Source organism: Hemitrygon akajei, chromosome 6 (genome assembly GCF_048418815.1).
Source record: "Hemitrygon akajei chromosome 6, sHemAka1.3, whole genome shotgun sequence".
Lineage (NCBI taxonomy): Eukaryota > Metazoa > Chordata > Chondrichthyes > Myliobatiformes > Dasyatidae > Hemitrygon > Hemitrygon akajei.
The window spans coordinates 148,868,969-148,896,440 of NC_133129.1; the positions used below are offsets into that span (position 1 = coordinate 148,868,969).

At 38.9% G+C, this 27,472-nt stretch overlaps 1 protein-coding gene across 3 annotated transcripts in view; it reads right to left on the minus strand.

Moving 5' to 3' along the window:
* Positions 1-2,945: 2,945 nt before the first annotated feature.
* ric3a (RIC3 acetylcholine receptor chaperone a) overlaps positions 2,946-27,472 on the minus strand; it is a 69,432-nt gene continuing 44,905 nt past the window's right edge. For all 3 annotated transcript variants that reach the window (XM_073049514.1, XM_073049515.1, XM_073049516.1), the window contains 5 exons: positions 24,792-25,012; positions 20,347-20,431; positions 19,816-19,909; positions 5,078-5,223; positions 2,946-4,222 (listed from right to left, as the gene is read on the minus strand). In XM_073049514.1, coding sequence (XP_072905615.1) covers positions 3,783-4,222; positions 5,078-5,223; positions 19,816-19,909; positions 20,347-20,431; positions 24,792-25,012 — 986 coding nt within the window. In that variant the 3' untranslated portion in view covers positions 2,946-3,782. The remainder of the gene's footprint in view (positions 4,223-5,077; positions 5,224-19,815; positions 19,910-20,346; positions 20,432-24,791; positions 25,013-27,472) is intronic.

Below are 27,472 nucleotides of genomic sequence, written 5' to 3' on the forward strand. Positions count from 1 at the left end.
TACTGGAAACTGGTGAGGTTAATTTTAACAAAATTTACCCAGCTGTGCAATCCATAGGTTTGGATTTAATTTTTGCATCACACCTAATATTATCCTGTTTTAACATCAAGGGAGAGTTAGAATGATGTGAGGATTAAAACTAATGCCATTAATTTCATGCCAGCCAGCTTTGGTTAATAATGCCCCTCGTGTTTATGGAATTCCATATACAAACCCCATTTCCAGAAAAGTTGGTATATTTTCCAAAATGCAATAAAAACAAAAATCTGTGATATGTTAATTCATGTGAACCTTTATTTAACTGACAAAAGTACAGAGAAAAGATTTTCAATAGTTTTACTGACCAACTTAATTGTATTTTGTAAATATACACAGATTTAGAATTTGATGGCTGCAACACACTCAACAAAAGTTGGGACAGAGGCATGTTTACCATCGTGTTACATCACCTTTCCTTTTAATAACACTTTTTAATCATTTTGGAACTGAGGATACTAATTGTAGTAGATTTGCAATTGGAAATCTTGTCCATTCTTGCTTGATATAAGACTTCAGCTGCTCAAGTCCGTGGTCTCCGTTGTCTGATTCTCCTCTTCATGATGCGCCATACATTTTCAATAGGAGATAGATCTGGACTGGCAGCAGGCCAGTCAAGCACACGCACTCTGTGTCTACAAAGCCACGCTGTTGTAGCCTGTGTAGAATGTGGTCTGGCATTGTCCTGCTGCAATAAGCATGGACGTCCCGGGAAGAGACGTCACCTTGATGGCAACATATGTCTCTCTAAAATCCTAATATACACTTCAGAGTCAATGGTACCTTCACATACATGCAACTCACCCATGCCGTGGGCACTGATGCACCCCCATACCATCACAGACGCTGGCTTCTGCACCTTTCACTGATAGCAATCAGGATGGTCGTTTTCATCTTTGGCACGGAGAACTTGACGTCCGTTTTTTTCTGAAAACTAGCTGAAATGTGGACTCATCTGACCACAGCACACGGTTCCAAAGTCTTTTGGTCCATCTGAGATGAGCTCGGGCCCAGAGAACTCGCCGGCGTTTCTGCATAGAGTTGATATATGGCTTCCTCCTTGCGTAATAGTTTCAAGTTGCATTTCTGGATGCAGCGACAGACTGTGTTAAGTGACAATGGTTTTCCGAAGTACTCCCGAGCCCAGGTAGCTATAATTGTCACAGTAGCATGACGGTTTCTTAGGCAGTGCCACCTGAGGGCTCAAAGATCACGCGCATTCAACAGTGGTTTCTGACCTTGCCCTTTACGCAACTGAGATGTCTCTGAATTCTCTGAATCTTTTCACAATATTATGTACTGTAGATGTTGAAAGACCTAAATTCTCTGCAATCTTGCGTTGGGAAATGTTCCTTTTGAACTGACTAACAATTCTCTCATGAATTTTGGCACAAAGGGGTGAGCCACGACCCATCCTTGCTTGCAAAGAATGAGCCTTTGATGGACGCTACTTTTATACCCCGTCATAATACCTCACCTACTACCAATTAGCCTGCTTAATGTGGAGTCTTCCAAACTGGTGTTACTTGAATATTCTGTGCACTTTTCAATCTTATTTTAACTCTGTCCCAACTTTTGTTGAGTGTGTTGCAGCCATCAAATTCTAAATTTGTGTATATTTACAAAATACAATTAAGTTGGTCAGTAAAACTATTGAAAATCTTTTCTTTGTACTTTTGTCAGTTAAATAAAGGTTCACGTGAATTAACATATCACAGATTTTTGTTTTTACTGCATTTTGGAAAATATCCCAACTTTTCTGGAAATGGGGTTTGTAGATTCTGGACAATGAATAGGGACAGATGAAGGACATGAAACCAAAAGAAGGAAAAGTTTCATTCTTTCCTTTTCCCTTGATCAAGCCCACATTGCAACACTCAGTAGAATTTGATTGTACTTGGAAAACAGGTCAAAAGCAAACAGACAAGTGTGACACACACAAGATGCTGGAGGAACTCAGCAGGCCAGACAGCATCTGTGGAAAAGAATAAACATTTGACATTTCTGGCCAAGGCCCTTCAGTAGAACTGAAGAAAAATGATGAGGAGTCAGAGTAAAAGGGGTGCGGGGGGGGGGTGGGGGGGGAAGGAGGGAGAAACAATAGGTGATAGGTGAAAACAGGGGTTGATTGGTGAAGGAGCTAGAGAAAGGGGAATCTAACAGGGGAGGACAGAAGGCCCTGGAAGAAAGAAATAAGGGGAGGAGCACCATAGCGAGGCTATGGGCAGGCAGGGAGACAAGGAGAGAGTGGGAAATGGGGATGGGGAATAGAGAAGGTGGGGGGCATTACCAGAAGTTTGAGAAATTAATGTTCATGCCATCAGGTTGGAGGCTATCCAAACGGAATGCAAGGTGTTGCTCCTCCAACTGTGGCCTTATCCCGGCAGTGGAGGAGGCCATGGAAGGACATGTTGGAATGGGAATGGAAAGTGGAATTAAAATGGTTGGCCACTGGGAGATCCCTCTTTTTCTGGTGGACAGAGCGTTGGTGCTCCATGCAGAGCCGCCTCTACTGTCGCAATGTGATCACACTCAGGTTGGAGGAGCAGCACCTTATATTCTGTCTGGCTAGCCTCCAACCTGATGGCTGAACATCAATTTCTCAAACTTCTGGTAATGCTCCTCCCTTCTCTAATCCCCATTCCCTTTTCCCCCTCTCACCTTATCTCCTTGTCTGGTGCTCCTCCCCCTTTTCTTTCTTCCATTCCTTCTATCCTCTCCTATTCGATTCCCCCTGCTCCAGCCCTGTATCTCTTTCACTAATCAACTTTCCAGCTCTTTACTTCACCCCTCCCCCTCTGGTTTCACTTATCCACTTGTGTTTCTCCCTCCCCTCCACTCCCTCCGCCCTTTTACTCTCACCCGCCTATCTTTTTCTCTCCAGTCCTCCTGGAGGGTTTCAGCCCAAAATGTCAACTGTACTCTTTTCCATAGATGCTGCCTGGCCTATTGAGTTCCTCCAACATTCTGTGTGGTACTTGGATTTCCAACATCTATGGATTTTCTCTTGTTTGTGATCAGACAACAGTGATGTAGCTCAGACAGATTTTGCAAGGAACCCTTTCAGACTGTCGAATCTGTTAGCAGATGGATTGCTGAAATATGACTTGTAGAAAGATGCTGCTGCTCTATCTGTACTAACAAAAGGTTGAAGATATTTTCAGAATGGTATTTGGGTAATGTGGGACATCAGCACAGTAACAGTTTTGATGTTGCTGCCTCACAGTTCCAGGGAACTGACCATATACAGTATCTGCCCGCACAGAGTTTGCAGTTCTCCCCATGACTATGTATTCCCCTCGTGATCTAGTTTCCTTCCTCAAAGATATGTGGGTCTATAGGTTCACTATTTTGCTCCTAGTACGTAGGTGGTTGGAGCTGATGGGATGTGAGAGAACAGCTGGATGGTGGAGCTGCAAACCTGATGGAAGATGAAGGGTGCCAGGGTTCACAGTGCATTCATGCTTCACGTTGCAATTTTTACCAAGGGTGTAAATATTACACATTTGTTCTTCATTTAAGCAATCATTATGAAGACTTTGCCATTAATGAGAAGGGGGCATTGACAGTGAAAATGTAAAGAGAGAAGTCAGTTAGTTTTTTTTTAATTGTGGTAATCTAAACAAACCTAGCAGTCATGGAGAGGACAAGAGTAATGTGAGAAGGTACCCAATGCTAAAATATCTGATATGGTCTGAATAATATATTCCAAAGATTAATTATCTTGATGATGATTTTCAGACTAGTTATTCTATTGCCATCTTGTTGCGCTTTCGCAGTACATCTTCATTATTGTACATGATTACAGGCTGTAGTTCACTGACATAATGGTCCAGACTAGATTCATCTCTAATTTGGCCACCCACATTGCAGTCGTTCTCAGAGCTGATGTTTGGTGTAACAGCCGAGTTATCATTTTCACCCACAAGATACTTGGAATCTTCACAGTGGAGATCTTTCCCCTTAATATCATCAGCACTCACACCTGGGCCAATTTGTGTACATTTCTGATGGTTTACTCCATGGCATTTTTGACGTTGTCTTATTTCATCATCTGTAGTTTTGTTGGACAACCATTTGTGTTCTATTTTGTCTTCCACCTCCTCACCAGAAAGTTGACTGGACTCAGAATAATCGGAGTCGTGCTGGCAACTGCATTTGGATTGGGCCGTCTCCTCAGGATAACCTTTGAAATATGAATCAAGAAATATTGACAATTAGATTACTTCAAACTTGACCTATACCTGGATATTATATTGTAAAACAAAAAAAATGTTTCAGGGTAATATGATACTCTAATTTATTTACCTGAATTTGTAGCATCAGTCAACATAAATGGAAATGGCCTGTTATCAGAATGTTCTGACATTATTGAGGTTAAATTGGAGCAGCAAACACCTTTTGTGTGCTGTGCTGCTTTCTAAAGTCTTAAAGCGGCAAGTAGGCATACAGGATAGGCACAAAGAAGAATTGTTTGGCCATATTTGAAGCAACCATTAGTTAAATTGCATACTGAGTGAGTGATCAAGCAGCTGCTTTGACTTCAGAACAAACTTAAAGTTGAAGCAGTGAAGAACCAGCACTGTCCAAGCACTCCTAAAAATGGTGACAAGTGTTCAACACAATTGACATTACTGAGATTTTCCAATCTTCTCCTATTCCCATGGATGTGACAACCAGTCCGCAGAACACCAGATCCTGCTCCCTCCTCCACTTACAGTGAGTTATTTTCCAATGCCCTCCACAAGTGGGTTATGGTAACTTCTCACCCAACTTTCTAATTCTACCGGATAATCTTTAATGTCTGACAATGTGCATTGAATGGCACTCCCTTACTTTAGTAATGAGGCACTCGCATGGAATACAAATTCTGAAATTCAGAAACCAGTATTTTTTATGAATTAAGTAAGAAAATACATTCACTGTGCTTTACTTTGAGGGCTAAACAGTACATTATTAAAGAGGCAAACCTCCCACTATACCATATCGAACATGCAATCCTTTTCAAATGTGCTGTGTAGATTTGAGGATTTAGCTGTACCTTCAGTTTGCTCCATGCAAGGGTATTCCTCTGTCTCTTCCTCAGGACCAATGCCTTCAATGAATTTCTGCTCTTTCATGACTCTGGTGATTTCATTCAATTGTCTCAGTAAATTTTCTTCCTGTTCACTGGTATCATTTCTAAACCTTCAGACACACAAAATAAAAGATGTAGCATTTTCTATCAGACACTAACTTAAGATATGATCCAGAAAATCATGTAAGCATTGTTTTCCCTCACCCTCCCTAAATATTGAAATCTTCGTCCAAGAAGGAAAATGGTTCAGAAAAGTTGGAAATGGAGTGGACAACGGAAAGTGGATGAGAGGTGGTTGTTCTGGAAAGGGAAGTTTATAACATTTGTATGGATTGTTAGTCATTACCATGAAGAAATCCAAGAACTCCTTAGAGCTAGAGATAGTGAAAAGGCCCAAGTGAAGGCTGTATGATATGCCTTATCATCATCATAAATAAAAAGACCTGAGTATTGCTGTTGCCCTAGGATGATTCTAAAGCAGTTGAAGGACCTAAATCAATTAGGAAGTGTGATAACCCTTAATATAGTCCAGCACCTCTGAGTTCTAGAACATTGGAACTTTGGAAAACAGATCATTCAGCCTAACATAACTTTGCTAGATCATTGAACACCAGTATTATAGTTGAGTAAAGGTAACTACAGAGGAATGTGAGAGGAACTGGTCAAAGTTAATTGAAGGAAACAGGAGCATGGGTGATGACAGTACAGCAGCAATTGCTGCAGTGTCTGGGAGTTATTCAGAAGACACAGGATCGATTCATCACAAAGGAAAAGAAGCAATCTAAAGGGAGTATGAGGCAGCCATACAAGGAAAGTCAAAGAGCATAAGAACAAAAGAGAGGGCATATAATATAGCAAAGATTAGTGGGAAGCTTGAGGATTTGGAAGCTTTTAAAAACTAAAAAGCAACAAAGAGAAAAGATGAAATTAGGGTAAGCTGAGTGGTGGAGCTATGATGGCACTTAAGAGTGACTCCTTCAAGCTCATCTGCGGAAGCAACTTAATTCCTACCTTTAATATCTCTCTTCTCCCTTTTCAAAGTGGATGGGTTTCTGTTGGAGACCCTGACCTAGAATTACATTCAGACTTTGTTTCTTTGCGGCAGTTAGACCCGTTCCCAGGGTCTTATGACCAGCCGCTTTCCAATATTGTAAGGATGCTGTCTAGAAGACGAGTGTGCCTTCGGGTTCCGAGGAACATCGGGAACAGCGGATTGGCTGTTGGGGGGGCTCGATACTCAGCGAATCGCATTCTGTCTCTTCCTGACTCATTGGTGTGGGTGAATTTGTTGCCGATTCTCGAGTCAGAAACCTCAGGAAAAAGCGACACAGCAGACTTTATCATCACAGATCAGTGAGTTGTTTTGTTATGTCTCCTCTCTCACTGTGACAGAGTGACACCTTTATTAGGGAGAGGCAGGGCCTGTGGCATGTGGACTCATTGGGTGAACAAGTTTCTGTTGCACTGCAGATCATGATCTTTCTTTGGGGTTTTTCTATTGCTTGGTGGGTGTAGGGTGCTGTTGCCTTTTTTTTGCTGAAGTGGGGGTGGGGAGGGCCATTACTTTCCTGCTACTTGTACGTGGGAGGGGGAAATATGGAGGTCTTTGGGGTTCTAATGTCTTTACTGTCACTCACACTTCTGTTTCCATGGATGTCTGCGAAGAACAAGAATTTCAGGTGGTATATTGTAAACATTCTCTGATATTAAATGAACTACTGAACTATTAATCAAAGATAAAGAGGATACTAAAACCTTTTTCAAAATTTAAGAATAAAAGAGAGGCAGAAGTGGATATTGGAATGCTGGAGAGGTAGTAATGGGAATCAAAGAAAAGACATGCAAACTGAATGAGTTTTTTTTGTTAGTCTCCACTGTGAACGACACCAGCAGCATGTCAGAAATTTGAGAGTATCAAGGAGCAGAGATGAATATAGTTGCTATTAGTAAAAAGAAGGTGCTTGGGAAGCTGAAAGGTCTGAAGGTAGGTAAGTCACCTAGACCATATGGACTTTACTCCAGGGTTCTGAAAGAGGTAGCTGAAGAGACTGTGGTGGAATTAGAAATGATCTTTCAAGAACCACTTTCAAGAATCGCAAATGTCACTACTCTCTTTAAGATGGGAGGGAAGCAAAAGATAGGAAATTATCGGCCAGCTAGCATGACTTCAGTGGTTAGCAAGGTGTTGGAGTCCATTATTAAAAATGAGGCTTCAGGGTACTTGGAAGCACACAATAAAACAGGCCAAAGTCTGCATGGTTTCCTTAAAGAGAAATCTTGATGACAAACCTGTCGGAATTCTCTGAGGAAATAACAGTCAGTGGATGTTGGATTTTCAGTAGGCCTTTGAAAAGACGCCACATATAGTATGTTAAACAAGTTAAGAATCCATTACAGGAAAGGTATTAGCAAGGATAGAAGATAGGCTGACTGGCAGGAGGGAAGAGGGTAATTAAAGGGGGCCTTTTCTGGTTGTCTGCCGGTGGCTAGTGGGTTTATGCAGAGGTCAGTGTTGGGTCTACTAATTTTTGCATTATATTACAGAATTGAATGCTTAGTGGCTAGATTTGCTGATGATGCAAAGATAGGTGGAGGAGCAGGTAGTGCTGGGGAAGCAGGGAGTCTGCAGAGGACTTAGACAGATTAGGAGAATGGGCAGGGAACTGGCAGATCAAATACAATGTAGAAAAGTATAAGGCCATGCACTTTGGTAGAAGGAATAAAGGTGCAGAACATTTTCTAAACAAAGAAGAAATTTAGAAATCTGAGGTGCAAATAGGACTTGAGCGTCCTGGTGTAGGGTTCCCTAATGGTTAACTTGCAGGTTGAGTTGGTAAGAAGGAAGGCAAATAAGAGGATTAGAATATGAAAGCAAGAATATAATGCTGTGGCTTTATAAGGCACTAGTCAGATGACATTTGGAGAATCGTGAACAGTTTTGAGCCCCATATCTAAGAAGAGATGTGCTGGCATTGGAAAGAGTCCAGAGGTTACAAGAATGATCTTAGGACTGAAAAACTTAACATATTAAGAGCACTTGATGGTTTTGTGCCTGTACTCACTGAAGTTTAGAAGAATGAGGTGGGATCTCATTGAAACCTACCAAATACTGAAAGGCCTCGATAGAGTGGGTGTGGAGAGGATGCTTCCAGTAGTGGGAAAGTCCAGGATCAGAAGTCATAAACTCAGAACAGAAGGGCATCCTTTTAGAACAATGATGAGGAGGAATTTCTTTAGCCAGAGGGTGCTGAATCTGTGGAATTCATTACCACAGATGGCTGTGGAGGCCAAGTCATTGGGTATATTTAAAGCACAGGTTGATAGGTCCTTAATTAGTAAAAGCATCAAAGATTACAGGCAGGAGAATGGAGAGGAACAGACAAGAATGGAATGGAAAGCATTGGAGAGGGATAGGAACAGACAAGTTCGGGAAATGTTTAATTTGAGTAAGGGGAACTATGAGGCTATCAGGCAGGAACTTGGAAGCATAAATTGGAAACAGATGTTCTCAGGGAAACGTACCGAAGAAATGTGACAGATGTTCAGGGGATATTTGCGTGGGGTTCTGAGTAGGTACGTTCCAATGAGATATGGAAAGGATGGTAGGGTACAAAATCCATAGTGCACAAAGGCTGTTGTAAATCTAGTCAAGAAGAAAAGAAGAGCTTACAAAGGTTCAAAAATCTAGGTAATGATATGAATCTATTGGATTATAAGGCTAGCAGAAAGGAGTTTAAGAATGAAATTAGGAGAGCCAGAAGGGGCCATAAGAAGGCCTTGTTGGACAGGATTAAGGAAAACCCCAAGGCATTCTACATGTATGTGAAGAACAAGAGGATAAGACGTGAGAGAATAGGACCAATCAAGTGTGACAATGGAAAAGTGCGTATGGAACGGGAGGAAATAGCGGAGGTACTTAATGAATACTTTGCTTCAGTATTCACTACAGAAAAGGATCTTGGCAAATGCAGGGATTACTTTCAGTGGGCTGAAAAGCTTGAGAATGTAGATATTAAGAAAGAGGATGTGCTGGAACTTTTGTAAAGCATTAAATTGTATAAGTCACCGGGACCAGACAGGATGTATCCTAGGCTACTGTGGGAAGCGAGGGAAGAGATTGCTGAGCCTCTGGCGGTGATTTTTGCTTCATCAATGAGGACGGGAGAGGTTCTGAAAGATTGGAGGGTTGCAGATGTTGTTCCCTTATTCAAGAAAGGGAGTAGGGATAGCCCAGGAAATTACAGACCAGTGAGTCTTACTTCAGTGGTTGGTAAGTTGATGGATAAGATCCTGAGAGGCAAGATTTATGAGCATTTGGAGAGGCATAATATGATTAGGAATAGTCAGCATGGCTTTGTCAAAGGCAGGTTGTGCCTTACGAGCCTGAATGAACTTTTTGAGGATGTGACTAAGCACATTGATGAAGGTAGAGCCATAGATGTAGTGTATATGGGACCCCTACTCTTGGTGATATTTATAAATGACCTGCATGAGGAAGTGCAGGGATAGGGTAGTAAATTTGCTGATGATACAAAGGTTGAGGGTGTTGTGGATAGTGTGGAGGGCTGTCAGAGGTTACAACGGGACATTGATAGGATGCAAAACTGGGCTGAGAAGTGGCATATGGAGTTCAACCCAGATAAGCATGAGGTGGTTCATTTTGGAAGGGTCAAATATGATGGCAGAATATAATATTAATGGTAAGACTTTTGGCAGTGCAGAGGATCAGAGGGATCTTGGGGTCCGAGCCCATAGGACACTCAAGGTTGACTCTGTGGTTAAGAAGGCATACGGTGCATTGGCGTTCATCAATCATGGGATTGAGTTTAAGAGCTGAGAGGTAATGTTGCAGCAATATAAGACCCTGGTCAGACCCCACTTGGAGTACGTTGCTCAATTCTGGTCGCCTCACTATAGGAAGGATGTGGAAACCACAGAGAGAGTGCAGAGGAGGTTTTATTTTCTCTAAATATCACTCGTTGGTTTATTTATTTGGATCGGCACAACATTGTGGGCCGAAGGACCTGTTTCTATGCTATACTGTTCTATGTCCTATCAGTCATTGGCTGGTGAGTTTCTATCTTTTCTCAGTTAAATATAAACACTTCAAAACATGAAGTGTTCTAACATATTTTTCTTAACTGTCTCTGACAATAAAATATTCTTCCTTTTTAAAAGATTACCCAGCCAATCTCAGACTCCCCATTTGTGGATAGCTCAAGTTTGCTTGTCTGCTTTTGTTTGGCCATGACCACCTTCATAATGCATTCAGTGAAGACTGAGGTCATGCCACTGGGCAGCTGCATAGGGTGCATTTTCACCAATGCCATGAGTGGACTTTTTTCACAAGCAGAAGCATCATAGTTCTAATAAAGGGTGATTAACTTGAAATATTAAGTCGTAGATAATGCCAGGCCTTTTCTGGCATTTTCTGTGGTTTATTTTTCAGATTTCAAGTATTAATAGTGGTTTGCTTCTACCAGACAAAGTGTTTTGTTCCAGCATTTTTTTAGATTACCTCTTTTGTCTTTAACCATGCTAGTGAAACTCAAAAAAAATGGATATAACTGAGAGTGCAGCAGGACTGGTACCATCAGCAGCCATCAGGAGTGATGCCAGGAGTGTCTCTGTGCCAACAGAGTTCCTACGAGTTTAAATGAAGCCTCATCTGGAAGAGGAGCATGAGTGGAGGAATATTGTGAGAAGCAAAATGTTCCCAGATTCTATGTTTTTGCATTTTTCATTAAAACTAGCTGCAAGTAATGATTATGTATACAGTAACACTCCACCAGAGGACAGTATGTGCAACACTAATGACCTTCAATGTACTGCAAACAATATCAATAAATTAGAAGAGCTTCCAAATAGATTCTGCACTTTTTCTGTTTTATTTTGGTGAATCTTTCAGTCTTTTCACTCTTGAAAAAAATAAAGCTAATTTCAAAATCTGCATATAGCACTCCATGATGCTTTTCATTTGCAAATCAATTTCTCCTCTAGCTATTTTAAGGAAATTAAAGATTTTTTTTGAAGTGAAGCTTTTGTTTCTCCAAGAGCAATTGGTTAGTCAATCTTGGACTTTGGACAGAACCGGTGCAGTTGGACACAATCTACGAATGTCAGCCTTCACTCACAACGCCTGTCACTTTGCTGAATTGTCCAAAACTAAAAATCATTGCCTAATCCAGCTCTTTACATGAATAGTATTAAAATCAAGTCAGATATTCAACTTTTTCTTCCCACTAACAAGATATAGATCAATTGCAGCCATTCAGAGTACAATCATCTAGCTCAAGTTGGAAGAATTACATAGAAACTGCAGCAGAAACAGGTCCAATGGGTCTAGGTGCTGCTCATATTTCAGATAAGCCCCTTCCATTCAGGTTTATCTACTCTTACAACTGTCCCTTACATCCTTTCTCCTTCATCTAATCCCAGAGAATCAGACTAAAGATCTTCCAGGCTCTGCCTAAAGAGCAACATAGGCAAATAATTTCACGGGTCAATAAACCAATCTCATACTCACTCATCTTTTCATTGAGCTAAATGATGGTGGCCAACCAGTAGCTGTTAAAGTAACATTAGCATCTATGCACATCATAATAGGTGAACAACTGTAACAAATCATTCTCTAATGGAAAAGATAGAAAATGAAAGTAGCCTGTTGGATTTATTTCCTCTGCAGTTTAACAATTACTTGTATGCTTGTATTTTATATAACTACCTAGATACAGTCCTCCAGTAGATACAGTTATTATGTCTCTTTTTGGAAGCTTCGTGCTGTCGCATTATTTGAATAGCTGCTATCTGATTGGTTGACTCTTATCTACAAATTTGAATGGAGTGCTTCTTTTCTATGGGGTATAAGAAGGACAGATGACATTGGCCCACAGCTTTTATTTTTTAATTTATATTTCTGTTCTTTATTCTTAGTTATTAGACCTTTGCAACTCTACGCTTCCGATTCTTAATGAAATGATCATGAAGTAACAAGATTTGTGGCAACTTTCTTGAACTTCCAAAAGAACCATTGATCATAAACATCAGAATTGAACAATTTGGTGTAGTCGGCAAGGATAGTTGTGAAGATGTTAGGACAGGAAGAATCCCAGACAAAGTGAAAATGTTATAGCATACAAACAAAGAAGGTAAGAACTCCCTCTACTTCCAAATTGTCTGAGAGAAAAGACTAGTTCTGGCTTCAATACATGAAGTGTAGGAGTGAGGAAATTACTATACATTGCTATTAAAAAAAAAAATCTGTAAAAAATCAGCTGAGCACTGAAATTAATATCAGACTCAAATTAAATTCATACAAACCGGTGGAGTGCTAAGAAAATATCCATTTGTAATCTATTGCTTAAAAACATCTAGATTGCAATCAAATGAGAGAAATTTGCAAACCAAAAAAGAGAAAAAATTAAGATTTCTCTTATAAAATTTGAGGAGCAATCCTACAATATTTTGGTTGCGAACTAATGATATTTTGAGGTCACAGTCAGGAATAAAAAGCACGTACAATTAAAACAATGGCCAAAATCATGAAACTGAAGTCTTAAATGAATAAAATATCTCAGTTTGATAAATTAATTTAAAAATCTGGATGAAATATACCAACATTGTTAAATTTATTAAGAAAGCATTGTGGTAAGAACCAGAGAATGTCTGAGGAAAAGGAAAAACCTGAAATGCGTGAGTGTGCTGACCTTTTGCATCACAAACTGGTACTCCAGCTGCAGTGCTGCCGACAAAAAAGCCTTGCAGAGGGTGGTTAGGGGAGCAGAGAAGGTTATTGGGGTCTCCCTACCTTCTGTCCAAGACCTCTTTCAGAGTCGATGTTTCCAAAAGACACGGTACATCATTAAAGACCCCTCACACCCTCTCCATGAACTGTTTGTACTTCTGCCATCAGGTAAACGTTACAGGAGCATCAAAACTAAAACCGCAAGGCTACTAAACAGCTTCCTCCCACAGGCTGTCAGACTGCTAAATAGCTACTCTACCTGACTCTGCTTTGGACATTTTTAACTTGCACTGGACACTTATAACTTGTTTTTAACTGACATGTGGCTGTTGTGTTTTACTATTTATTGTTATGTTTATTATTTAGTGTTGCATTTGTTATGTTATGATTGCACTGCTCCTGGGAAACGCTGTCTCATTCTGCCCTGCAGAGCTGATGTACAGTTAGAATGACAATAAAGTTTTTGAATCTTGAATCTTATGGATAAGAACACAAGGTTGGTTTGAGCAAATATGTGAAGGAATGTGTGAGTGAATGGGGCAGGTAAAGTCATTTACTAATTGATGGGGAAGGAAATGTGAAATGTGTAATAAACTACAAAAACTACATGATAGAGACAGTAAAAAATCTAAAGAGCAAATCTCTGCATTAACCAAATGAGCAAAAAACATAATAAATGTAATTGAATTGAAGTGCATTGTATAGAGGTACAGTAAGAAGCAAACTGAGGTGATATCGAAGAGCTGAGAATGGATTTCAAGTGGGCAGTCCTGCCAGTGATGCTTCGAGTGACACTTCTCCTTGGGGATCAACCCTTATATTGGACAGTCCTCCAAGACAGCGACATCTTCCAAACTCTGAGAAATGAGGATGGACAAGACATGGACTGTACGCTGCCCCTGGTAACTCAAGTGAGGATGACAGAGGTGAAAGATTAGTATTGGCAGCCATGTCACAGCTTGCTCCAATAAAGACTGAAGGAGTGCAAACACAAGGAACTGAAGATGGAACCTATGAAAGGAGATTACTGGGCCGCAAATCAATGTATTGACATGTTAACCCCTCTAGTGACAGTTCCATCAACTATTTTCAATGCTCTGAAGCCATCACACAAGTGGTTTACAGTTACTGATATAGGCAATGGACTCTGCTCCGTACCACTGGTGTCAACTGTGGTTGGCTTTCAGAACTTTTTTGATGGCCAATAATATCAATGGGTGACACTACCACAAGGGCACCACAACTGTTCCACTGTCTATCAAATAGCTTTGAGACAACATCTGAGGGGCTGATCAGCCATTGATTTGACTCTTTTGAATTAGTGGTGGAGAGATTACTAAACTAACTGTTATCCATTATGGACAATCTGGCACATCCTCTCCATGACCTACTGAATAAACAGCAGAGCACCTTTTCAAACAGATTCATTCAGCTCCGCTGTCCTAAGGATCGTAACAGAAAATCTTCCCTACCAAATGCAATAAGCATATACAACAGTTCTTCTCTGTGCAACAGGAGACACACGTTGTAGTATAATAGCCTCTGCTTTATTATCTCATACATTATTATCGCACATATTGGTACATTATTGTGTATATTATTATTCTATACTTTATTATTAGTCAAGTCTGTACACCGCTAAGTGTGTTTTTAAATGTTACTGCTGTAACAAAAGTATTTCCTTCTTGGGATCAATAAAGTACTTATTATTATTATTTCTACTATCATAAAATAAGTGGATGATATCCTAATAGCATCCGAGGCTCAGACCAGCATGAACATGATGTGCTTTATTTGCTTGGTTATCTATCCTCCAAAGGTTCATAAAGCAAATCTAGACAAGGCACTATTACAACAAGTAGTAGTAGTTCATTTTGGACTGAAAATTTCCCAAGGTAAGCAGGATCATGCAAAAGCCGTTAAGTCAGGAAAGCCACCTTCAACAGTTCAGTAGCTGTGATCAGTTCAATTCATATGCTGAAATTGCTCATCCACTCAACAATCTGCTGACAGACAGTAAGTGCTTAGATGACCCTGTGACTCTTAATGAAGAACAACTGAAAACTTTAAAGCTGATATTGTGTACCACACCTGCATTAGGAATCCCTGATACAGGTAGAACATTTACCCTGTATATTTATGAGAAACATCTGATGGCAGTCTTAACTCAAGAACATGGAGACAGACAGTGCCTGGTTGGTTATTACTCTGCTGAAGATGCACTGCTGTGCACTGACTGAGCGAGGAATTCAAATGGCTGGATGGGCTGTTTCAGAAAGTGAAGCTCCTGTTAACTCTGAGCACCAGGGAGAACGGAAAGCTTTAACTGAAGCCTGTAAGTTGGCAGAAGGAAGATCAGCTAATATCTACCCCAATTCTCGATACGCTTTTGGAGTTGTTTATGACTTTGGAAACTTATGGAGCCAAAGAGGATTTCTTACAGCTGTAGGAACTCCAATCAAAAATGGCCAACTATGACAAGAACTCATGAATGTCATACAATTACCATCAAAAAGGTTCATATTAAAATGTAAAAGCCACTCCAAAATGACTACAATGGAAAGCTGTGGAATACATTTGAGGATGTATTCAGGATTGCAGGAAGGAGTTAAAAAGGAGAAAGATTTGGAAGAAGTGCAGTGAACCTGTGAAGGACCAGGATGAGCATAAAACTGGGAGAGCAGGTAAAGATGAAAACAATAGGGGTTTTATTACCCAAAATGTTTATAAACTTAATACAACTGTTCTAGAGTCCAAACTTGAATAGCAAAACAGAACTGGGTTATAACAACATAATAAAATATCCTCAAACCAAGAGACACCACTCATCTCCTAACTGCAGGTTTATATTCAATGTTGGCCAGTCCATAGTAAATTGCAGGGGAGAGAAAACATTCCTCTCCTTAAAAAGATATGGCATAAATGAAGCAGCTCTAGAGAACACCCCTCTAGCTGTAGCAGAATGACACAAAACCAATTATCCAGCCCCATCTACTTAGGCTGGTGTAATGCAACAGCTCAATTGTTTGCCAGATTATCAGGAGGATGGTTGGCCTCAGGACACTTTAGTATGTCTGGTTGATGGTGTGGCTGGTAACTGCATCCGACACAGAACCCAACAACTGAAATTATGGCAATGAAATTAGACTCTGTATCAAAGACAAACATACAAGGTATTCAAGAGATGCAAGCTCAATGCTCTAACCAGGTAAAATGGTTCTGGGTGGAGAATGGCGGGTGTTAAACAGTGATGGAGTATGGAGATATATCTCTAGATAGATAGATAGATAGATAGATAGATACTTTATTCATCCCCAAGGGGAAATTCAATGTTCCTCCAGTATGATATCACATAAACACAAGACAGACCAAGACTAACTGACCAAAAAAACCACATAATTATAACATACAGTTACAACAGTGCAAAGCAATACCATAATTTGATAAGAGCAGACCATGGGCACGGTAAAAAAAAGTCTCAAAGTCCCAGATAGCCCATCATCTCACGCAGATGGCAGAAGGAAGAAACCTCCAACGTGGCAACTGTGAGTCCGTCCGAAAACTTCCGACAACTTCGTGCCTCCGACCAGCCCTCCGACACCGAGCACCGAGCACCATCTCTGCCGAGTGCTTAGCTCTAACTATGTTGTGTCCTTATCTGGCACAGCAGATACACTCCCTAGGTCACACTGGAGTAGAAAAGATGATCAACAGATTCTCCCAATGGTGGTGGAATCCAAAGTTCAGGGCATAAGCTCGAAAAAACATTTGAAAGATGCATAACATGCCAGAAAACAAATCCTGAAGCAGTGGAAAAGCAACCACAATTAAGAGCTTCTGCTCCACCTGGTCCATTTTTACACTTACAAGTGGACTACATTAATTTGCCAAAGTGTCAAAGAGATTCAAATATACGGGTAACAGTGGACAAATTTTTAAGATGGTTGGAAGCTATTCCAGCAAGAGAAGCCACTGCCACACATACAGCAAGAACCCTGATCGAGGACTATATTCCTAGAAGGGGATTGCCAAGTCACATTGACTCTGACCAAGGAACACATTTCACTGGGAGTGTTTGTCAGGAATCATATCGACTGATGAGCATTGAATGTCTTTTCTTTGGTCACTTCACCCTGAGTCATCAGGACAAGTTGAACGAATAGAACCATCAAACAACAACTGACTAAGTGTCTTGAGGAAGCTGTACCATGGCCTATGGTTCTTCCTACAGTTTAATGTAGCATTTGAGCAACCCAAAACAAAAACTAAATTAAGTCCATTCGAAGTAGTAACCTGTATCACTGCCGGGAGCCCTCAATCTTAGAGAGGCTGATACACATTTTATGGCAGATAGTTCTATTGTGTGAAATTAACCCAAGCTCTACAGTCTACTTCTCAACAGGTTTCTGCCCCTTAGAGAGATCCAACAGGAGGTGGACACACCCTGATTCTTGGTGAGAGGGTCCTGATTAAGAAACCACATAGAGAACCACTAGGAGTTTGATGGAAAATTCCTTATAAAGTATTGTTAATAACTAACTTAGTAGTAAAGGAATGTAAGTGACTGCACACAAGCCACTGCGAGCGAGCTAAAGTAGTGCCAGACGAGGACAACCAGTGCTGTGGTCAATGTGCTGGTCACCTCTGACACAGTGCCCACGTTGCTGAGCTACAATGAGCAAATCACTAAGCAGCCAGAAGACTTCAGAACTGACATTATGATGTTTATTCTAATATTAGGTGTTGCTGCTATATTTTTGCCAATTTCCCCTACTTACAATTAGCACTAATATTCATTCACAAATGCTTTATCATAGTTTACATCTTTTAACTTGTATACTCATGTAAACGTACCTACTAATTTACCTAACCATGACATAATGCTATGAATATTCTTTGATACTTCATGGTTCTTGATTATTCTTAGCAATGAAACCACATATTTTCTCCTACTGAATTCTCAAATGGAATAATTCTAAATGTGTGATTTAGAATCAAAGAGGGGGAAGGTTGGATTTGCATGTATAATTTGCTATTTCTTCTGCAGTTTAACAATTAGTTGACTGCTTGTATTTTACCTATATACATGCAATGGTTTAGTGTGTCCCCTAGTGGTTACAGTTAGTCTGTCTCTACCTGGAAGCTTTTTGCTATTGCATTACTGTATTCCAATAGGGCTATCTGATTGGTCAACCTCTATCTACAAATTTGAATGGATTTTTTTCTATCTGTGTTATAAGAAGGGCATACCACAATGGCCTACCATCCTTATTTTTTTATTCTTTTTCCTGTTCTTTGTTCTTGTCTACCAGGCTTTTGCAACTTTATGCTTCCGATTCTCTTTGTTCTATTAGTGCTTGATAAAATGATCATGAAGCAACAAGTTTTGTGACACTTTATTGATTTCTGAATGTATCTTGGATCAAGAACATCAGAATCCAACAGGTCTCATACTGAATCTTCCTTCTAAACCTCCCACTTAACACCTTTTCCTACATTCTCTCTTTTTTATGGGGTAAAGATGGGACAAAAAAAAACTTACAATTATTATGCATTCTTCCCTTGTGCCTTTCTTATTACAGATTGCCAAGAACTGTAATCTGTCCAGACAATAGTAAAAAGTGAGGATGAAAACACACCATTGCTCTTTGTCATAGTAGCAACCATCCATCACTGGGCATAATTTAGAAATGAACTATGGGACAAGACTTTACACATTAGTAGCCTATAGCTGTGACTAGAAGCTGGGGAGCCCATTCACTAGATTTTGAAGGACCAGAACTCACTGGAGATCTACCACAGAATACTCAGATAAACACTTGACTAGAGCTGGTTACAGGAGAAAGTTGCTTAACATTTCTAAATATGCAATGCTAAAGGGTTTCATTTTTGCAGAATGGGCTTTTGAACACATCTATTCTGGCTCGAATTAGTGGACAATTCCATCAGTACACATATGGAGCCAGCCAGGATGCAGCATCTGATGACCAATGTCTCAGTTTCCACTGTGGCACAACTGCAAGCACCTGGATATGCAGACCACCAGATTACTGACTTTCAAGTTCAGACATCTCCATCGTGACAATGGGTATCGATACCACTGTACAATAGTCATTATCCAGTATGACATGGCTCCATATGTTATCTGGTTATTGGGAAAAATGTGGCAGCACTTAAGGAGAGTGACAGTGAAACCAAGGAGTTTGTATCAATTGTCCTCTCTCCAAATAACATTATCGACGTATTTCCTCCCAAAGATGCTGCGCCCAGCATTGGGTCAGTGCCAGCTAGCCAGCCTAAATGCCTGTTATCCAGGTGAGCCTCACATTATCCTAGCCTGGTCCTTATTGTTTCAGAATTCCTCAAGGATATTCACCAATGCCTTCTCTATCTCCCCCACTCTTCCAGGCACACAGCTACACCTGGAGTAGCACAACACAGGAGTATGGGGCCAGACAAAGGGACATATGACAGACGTTAAGGGAATGCACATTGACATTTTAATTCCATGAGGCGTGGCGATGTTAAATTTAACGCACTGGCAAGTACAAATGATTACACCGATTCCCAACATAGACTGTCCATTTTCCCCCACAGGTGCCACTTGACTCTCCAGTCCTGATGAAGGGTCTTGGCCTGAAATGTTGATTGTTTATTCCTATCCATAGGTGCTGTCTGACCTGCTGAGCTCCTCCAGCACAATGTGTGTATTCTTCCAGCATTTTGTTTGTAACTATTTCCCAAGACATACGGGTCACATCTCGGATACCCATTACTAAGGATGGAAAACATCAGTGAAGACTTCAAAAATTTTGGATCTCTTCATTGACTTTGCTATTTAAACAAAAACACCAAATGCTTTTCCTAGGGAAGTTTTCCTGTTTTAAAATTACAAGTAAATCTGTTTCCAAAATATCACCAACTACCACTTTAAGGATGTTAAGTTATTATTTCTTACTTGTCTGATCCATTTCCCATTTTCGATGCTATTTGCTTCATGGCCACTTCAGTCTCTTGCAGTTTTGCTTGAAGCTGAGCCAGTTCGTAATCAGCTGCAAAACATATTTCAAGTTGTTATGTCATTTCTGGAAGTTCTGGTTAAATTATGGTATATATCTTCGGTTTTCCCACCCCACTTAAAGACTTATTTCCTAAACACATCCATGATACATAGCTAATGGTGTAGCCTCTGTCAGATTCCATTTGGTAACTTTTGCCTCTATAACTAATTCAGGTCTAAAGTTAGATTTTAATGAATATTACAAGAACAAACAGTGAACATCTGCTATCAGTAATCCAATAATAGCTGATTACACTGAATTCATAGATGAATTTAATACAGGGATCGATCCTAATGAACATAACACATCCAACAGGAAATTGGATTAGAAATTGATTTTGTCTAAAGTCATGGCAGAAACCTGTAATTGAATTGGTCAATGGTAAAACATTTGATTAATACTCAGAATGTCAACTAATATACACATACTAATTTTACGCTTCCTGCTTCCAAGTTGGTTTCCTGCACATCTCTTTCCTGTTTTAGGATTTTGACTGATACCTTTGGATGAGATCTGAAAGATACAAATATATATAAAAGATGTATCATGGAAATGAGGAAATTTGAAAAACAGCCCATTTCAATTATAATGCAAACATATTTGTTTATGTTGATAGAGACTGTCAGTAATTCAAAACACACTTATGGTGGCTTGCTGCTTTATCGCACCATAAGTAACAACATTGAAGGGATTCTGATGATGTGCAGTCCAGATTCAGCATTTTATGTATTTATCTCTGGTAAATGATCTCATAGGTTCCTATTATAGGGAATAATTATACTTCAAATAAAAATAATATTTCTTAGAGTCCTGGTAAGCATTGGTCTGGTGGAAATATGACAAATATGACACTGTATCTTATTATGGTGATAGGCTCAGATAATTAGATTTCATCGCTATAATTGGAACCAAAGGTCCACTCTTGATTAGTGTCTCTAGCTAATTATTATAGCCACCCATAACTAATGGGTAGAAAATGTAGGTTTTGGGTTTGGAAGTAATGGGGATAGCTGGCATTGTCTAACTCTTCCTGAAGCAGGGATCAGGGATTTGTCTGGGGTGGGGAATGGAGATGGTGGAAAGGAACTACATATGCACGTTCATGAAAGTGAAGCTGGTGGAAATATCCAAACCGCAATTATATGCATGAAGCAGCTCATTCATGTGAAAAGTGCACTCAAGGCTTTTGACTAACGGGTCTAAGAACAAAAAGATACAAAAGATTCCCAGCAGGCAGACTTCAATTACAGTAAGTAATGGGCAGCAATTAGAGGAATAATAATCAAATCAAGTAATAATTGGAGAGAATAATTACCCACTGATTGACTAAACAATGTGTTGTGAGAAAGAAAGAGCTTTTTTGTTGTGTATACTTTCTCTTTTCCTGGTCAATGTACTGCAGTTATAGCAAGGAAACAGTACAACTTAGTTTGATTCTGGGTGATGAGGTGGGGAACTTAAGGAAGAAACAAACCACAATTTGAATAAGTAATTAATTGGACTTTAGTGTATTATGGCCATATGAATATTAAGATGTTTGTGGACAAAAAGGAAAACAGAACTTTTGTTGAACCTCAAGGGTACTTTATTGCCCTGGAAGCCTTTTTGTTAAAGGATGTGGGCTTCACTTGCAGACCAGCACTTTTTCATGAAGCACATTGTTGCTCCACATTACAGCATCTGTAGTCTCTTGTATTTCCACTTTTTCATGAATACTGAAATGATTAAGATGTTATAGACTTCTAGATATTAATAGAAGCAAAAGATATGGGGTGAGTGCAGAGTTCAAATTTCAAAGTAAATGTTATTGTCAAAGTACATATATGTCACCATATACAATCATGAGATTCATTTTCTTGTGTGCATACTCAAAAAATTCAGTCCCAAGTCTCATCAGATAAAGTGATTCTCAAATCGGTTAATTCAACCTCTCTTTGTGCTCGCCATTGCCTTTTACAATTTAAGATTGTTCATAGAGCCCATATGTCTAAATCTAAATTATCTCAATTTTACCCTAATATCAGTCCTCTTTGTGATAAATGCAAAAGGGGCAAGGCCTCTCTTATTCATATGTACTGGTCCTGTCCTAGCTTAGAGAAATTTTGGAAAGATGTCTTCATAACTTTATCCTATATTCTGAATCACCACTTAGAACCTAACCCTTTAATTGCTTTGTTTGGTTTTTTGGGTGAGACAGATATACGTTTGAGTTTGACTAAGTGTCGAATATTATCTTTTGCTTCTCTCCTGGCTAGATGTCTAATCCTCCTTAGATGGAGAGATGTTGCTCCGCCCACGCATGCTCAATGGCTTAATGATATTATGTCCTGCTTAGACCTTGAAAAATTCATTATTCAGTTCTTAATTTGGATATAAAGTTCCATAAGGTCTGGGGACCTTTTATTGAGTACTTTCATAACCTTCCTCTTAATTAAGGTTTTTTTTTTCGGTCCCTTGCTTTCAGCTCTTTTTTTTTGGTAGTAGGCATTGTTATCTTCTGTTTTCAAGTGTATTTACAGTTTTGGGGGTTTGAATGTCCTGATTTATATTCACAACTATATTGTGTTGTGGTTGGTCTGGAGTTTTTTTTGTTGCAGGGCTTGGGGAGGATACTAACTTTACATGACTTAAATTTGGGTGCTTTCTCAATTATCTTTTTTGTATTATATGATTATTTTATGTTTATTTTTGCACTGTATTAATTTTCGTCATTTTGGTTTGGGTTTTTTTCCCATCTGTAGTGATGTAGAAAATGCATTAAAAAACCAATAAAAAAAATTCAATAACCATAACAGAGCCAATGAAAGATCACACCCAACAGGGTGGACAACCAGTGTGCAAAAGACAATACATTGTGCAAATACAAAAGAATAAATAAACAAATAAGCAATAAATCCTGAGAACATGAGATGAAGAGTCTTTAAGAGTGAGTCCCAACATTTCAATGAAGGAAGTTATCCTTTTTGGTTCAAGAGCCTGATGGTTGAGGGGCAGTAACTGTTCCTGGTGGTACTTGTCCAGGAGATGGTGCTGAGATGAAAGATCAGTTATGATCTTATTCAATGGTGGTGCAGGCATAATGGGCAGAATGGTCTACTCCCAATTCTATTTCTTATTTTCTAACAGCTTTATTTTTTTTAGCCCTTAACTCCAAGTGGAGTCATCAGGACGCTGTTGTGCCAGTGTTTTTTTTAGCAGGCGTCCTTATTTTTACGAGGCCAAGTTGCTAGCTCGACACTCAACCCAGCACGGATGGAAAGCATGCAAGGGAGCCGGCTGGATTCGAACTCGGGAGCCTTCGCTCCGAGGCCCGGCGCTGATGCCACTACGCCACCAGCCGGCTAGAGCTTTATTAGGTAACTAGTAAATATTTCTGTGCACCACTCTGCAAGTCAATGGCAGAAAGGTACAAAGCAAAACAAGAAGGAATTTAGAGAAAAACATCGGAGATTAGTAATTAAAATAACCTGTCATTAGCCACTCTTGAAAAAGGCAGGGTGTCGACAGTCACTGTGTGGATCGCTCTGGGCGCCGAGCTGATTTGGAGAAGTTGAGAAATGCTTCTTTGGCAGCGAAACCTAGGCCCAGAGCAATTCGACTTTGTGGAACCCAGGTTCTAATGCAAGATATGATCCACTGTTCAGACAATTTAAACACCAACCCTGATAGACTGGGGGCTTCCCTCTCTACAACGCTGAGACTGTGAAACTGCCCCTGGGTGCTGTGCTTCATGTCTGCGAACTTTGCAGCAATGTGATGAACTGAGTACCGAGGCTTTGGGCCTACTCCGGACTGCTCTGGGGATTTGAATCTAAGCACTCTGATTCTGAATGCTGTTGGTGTTGACTGCTTCAATTGTTTGTATGATTTGTTTTTTCTCCCCCTCTTTCTCTTTGCACATTGGGGGTTGGTCTTTATAGTTTTTAAATGGGTTCTTTCAGCTTTGCAAATACTTGTAAGCAAACAAATCTCAAGGTTGTATAAATTATACACTCCTTGATAATAAACGCTCTTTGAATCTTTGAGTCAAAGCAATTATAATGCATTGTGTATGAGAAGATTATAAGAGTAGCCATGTATAGAAAAAGATAAACACTTGTGTAGATTTGATAGACAAGAGGCTATTTCATTGCTGTGGAATTATACAAATTAATGTAGTTTTTTCTTTATTACTATCCTTATACGTTTGTATATTGAGTACCAAGGTTTTATTTCAGGTAAACAGCAAAATTTACACTCTGGTTAATAAAACTTGTCCTAATACTGCAGTAGTTTACCCATGTTATCACATTAAAATAAAAACTGCAGTAAATAATGGTCACAAAGCAATACTGAAGCATATCTGAATGTTGTCTAATTCACTTGTGAAAGCATTAAATCAAAGAATCAGCATGTAGATTGGAGCTGGTGTTATTCCTAATACATTTCCTGATGTTAGCTCTTTCCGCTTTCTACAGTGATTCAAAGTTGAGCATCTCTGAGATACTGAATTAAATCAGAGCAAACTCCTTTACCTCGACATAATATACTTTGCAGAAAAGATAGCTTAAATCTGCCTGATTTTTTTGAGAGCAATAAATGAGCTACATCCGTCAGTGGCAATTGCTCCACTGTATTTAATCACAGCTTATCTTCTCCATTCATCTCTATTTAATTCACAAGACACGTCCATTTGCCTCATTCTCCACACAGTTTTGCATTAAGATTTAATTAACACACATTACAGCAATCTTTTAACTTATGACTGGAATCTGGGCATGAGTGATGAGGAGAACAGTGAATGGTCTGTTCAAAACTCTACAGAGGGACAGACAATATTAATAAAGAACTTTTCATCACCATAACATCCCTCAGTAAGTAAGTCTTACAGTACCTTAAAAAGGATGTACAAAATATACATAACCAATCCAAATCCATACACAGGTATGATCCGAGCCATAAGGCCTTTGTTACCACCTCCACCATTTCCACCCTTTGCTTTGGCAATCGAGTCAGTCTGGTGGGACTTGGGGAGATGGGGACGTGCTGACCACTGCTGCTTGGATTTTGAGACCATTGGGTGCTGTGCCATGGGAGATGGTCGATTAGATCTTGCTGCAAAAAGAAAACATTAAAATGTTAATGGTATCACTTGGGTTTTGATTTGCATTGCTAAGCTTCTTTTTGTTTAAAATGCATGATGGGAACCTGACATCTAGGTTAGAATGGACAGAAGTACTTTGTCAAACACTAATAAGGCTTAAATTGGAAAAAAATGTTTTGCTGAATATAAAAATTCAAAATCAAATACACTGCAAAAATATGAGAATAGAGAATTTTTTTGGTGATTGATACTAATAAGTAAAGCTGTTAGTGTACAGCAGCACACTGATTATGTTACTTCAGTAGCAACTAGAGTCCCAGACAACTGTTCCAGAACCAGGATTCCAAATCCCACTGTATTATCTAAGGAATGTTTCAAACTAAATTCCCTTTTACAAAATTATTAAGTTTCTAAAATATTAAACAACATATGTGCATACAATCATATACTCACATAGAGCCTTTTTACTAAAAAGAGAGTCTGAATATTGCCTGATTAGAATAATTCAATGGAAAAGGATAAATTTACTCATACTGGAAAAATAAGTGCCTTGGCATATTTTGACACTGTGACATCTAATGGGAGTGATAGTGATAATACTGGGCAAGTGTATCATCCAAGAGCAAGTATTTGAAAAGAAGTTAGAGGCCTTTCATTAAAAGTATTATTAAAGGCATTTAAAACAAATAGCCAACTTCATAGTTGCTATCTATTAAAACACTGAAATATATAACTTAATGTCTTTGTAAAGCAGTTTTGACTTTCAGTTACTGATTAATTAGATGTTTCCAAATTTGTTCACGTTTTACAAGTCAGGAAACCTACTATTTTGTAGATTGACTAGTCATCTTGTATTTTTTAATGAGTTTTCCATTTTTTATTGGTTCTTACAAGCATTTACCTACTACTGATTTATTAACATGCCACCAGCTCTGTTTTGCAACTTGGAAGAAATCAATAAATTATGATAGAGCAGATGTAATGCAACAGGGAGAGAGTGCTAAAGGCAGACTGAATGAACAGATACAAGCTGCAGCAGCTTTGATTAAATATTGGTATCACTGAAAAATATCAAGAATATGGAGAAATATATTTTTAATTGCTTATGCAGCTGAGCTGGATAATATTATAAGTTCGTCCTTTTCTGGGTCTAATTGTCTAAGATTTCCAATACCAGAAAGCTTTGATTAAATGTCAAATTTTCTTCTATGTTTAGAAAATGTCAGCAGAGTTTTATTGCACATTATATGCTGTCCAGGTTTATGATGTCAAACTGACTTATAAAAGTCATTTGAAACAAATGTAAAAATGTAATTCAAAAAGAAAATCAAATGCAAAGGGATGAAGTAAACTTTGAAGCAAAAGGTCTCGAAAATTTTCTTCCAAATACACTAATAGAATTATTAGAATAAAGGATTGATTGAGTGAAAAATTCTTCATGGGATCATGGAAAAATTTGGGCTAAATATGATAAAGTTTGATTTTGTGTTAACATCACTTACTTATGATATATTAAACTAAATGAAATCAATAGAACTTGGTTGATATTTTGAAATTTGTCATATGATATGGGATAGAAAAATGTTCTCAAATTCAGCTTTAAGAGCATACAATATGTTTACTTCTTTAAAAGAACTTCCTCAATTTTATTTTTGCTATATTCTATTAATACTATGAATTATTTTGTCAAGAGTGCACAAAGGATAAATTATCTATTTTTTCAGTAAATGTGGATATCTATGATCTGAACATTTCATCAATACTATTGACATTTAATTATCTCTTAGTCAAAATGCTAACTTTTCATATGTTCACTGTTAACTGGAAATAACAGAGTGAGATTTCATGGCACCACCATGCGGACTTTGAAAAGATGACACCTTGAGATAACCACATGAAGTTTTCAAAATTATGAAGGTGATTATTACTAGTAACTTACCTTTGACATTGCCCACATTAGGGCAGAGCTGCAGTGTTTTGTGAGAGCAGTAGTGACTTACCATTTAATATGAAGTGAATTATTCAGCTGCTAAATTTGATCTCTGTTAATCTATCCTGAAACTTTTAAGACCAAATGCAGTTTATTTGCTTTAAAAGGTACACATCAAGATTGAGCTAATTTCTTGAGATGCTCTGTGTTAATTGAAAAATTCCAAATGTGCCCAATTTTGATTTGTGTTTATTTTTGCTGTTTTAATTGGTGTCTATGTAACAAAGGCTTTGTGTTCTGTTTAAAGAGTAAGGATCATTTTAGGTACAAAGGTAGCAAAGTGCAGATTTTATGTGATATTTAATTGGGCAAATTTTCCATTTGACTGATCCAATATCTTACTAATATGTAGAACTTTGTGCAGTTTGAGACTATCCTTTAGATAGGTTAGTAAAGCAGCAAACAGGTTATAGCATAGATTCACACTGATGCCATTAGTATAGAGGAAATACTATAAACATATAGCAAAATTGAGGCTTAT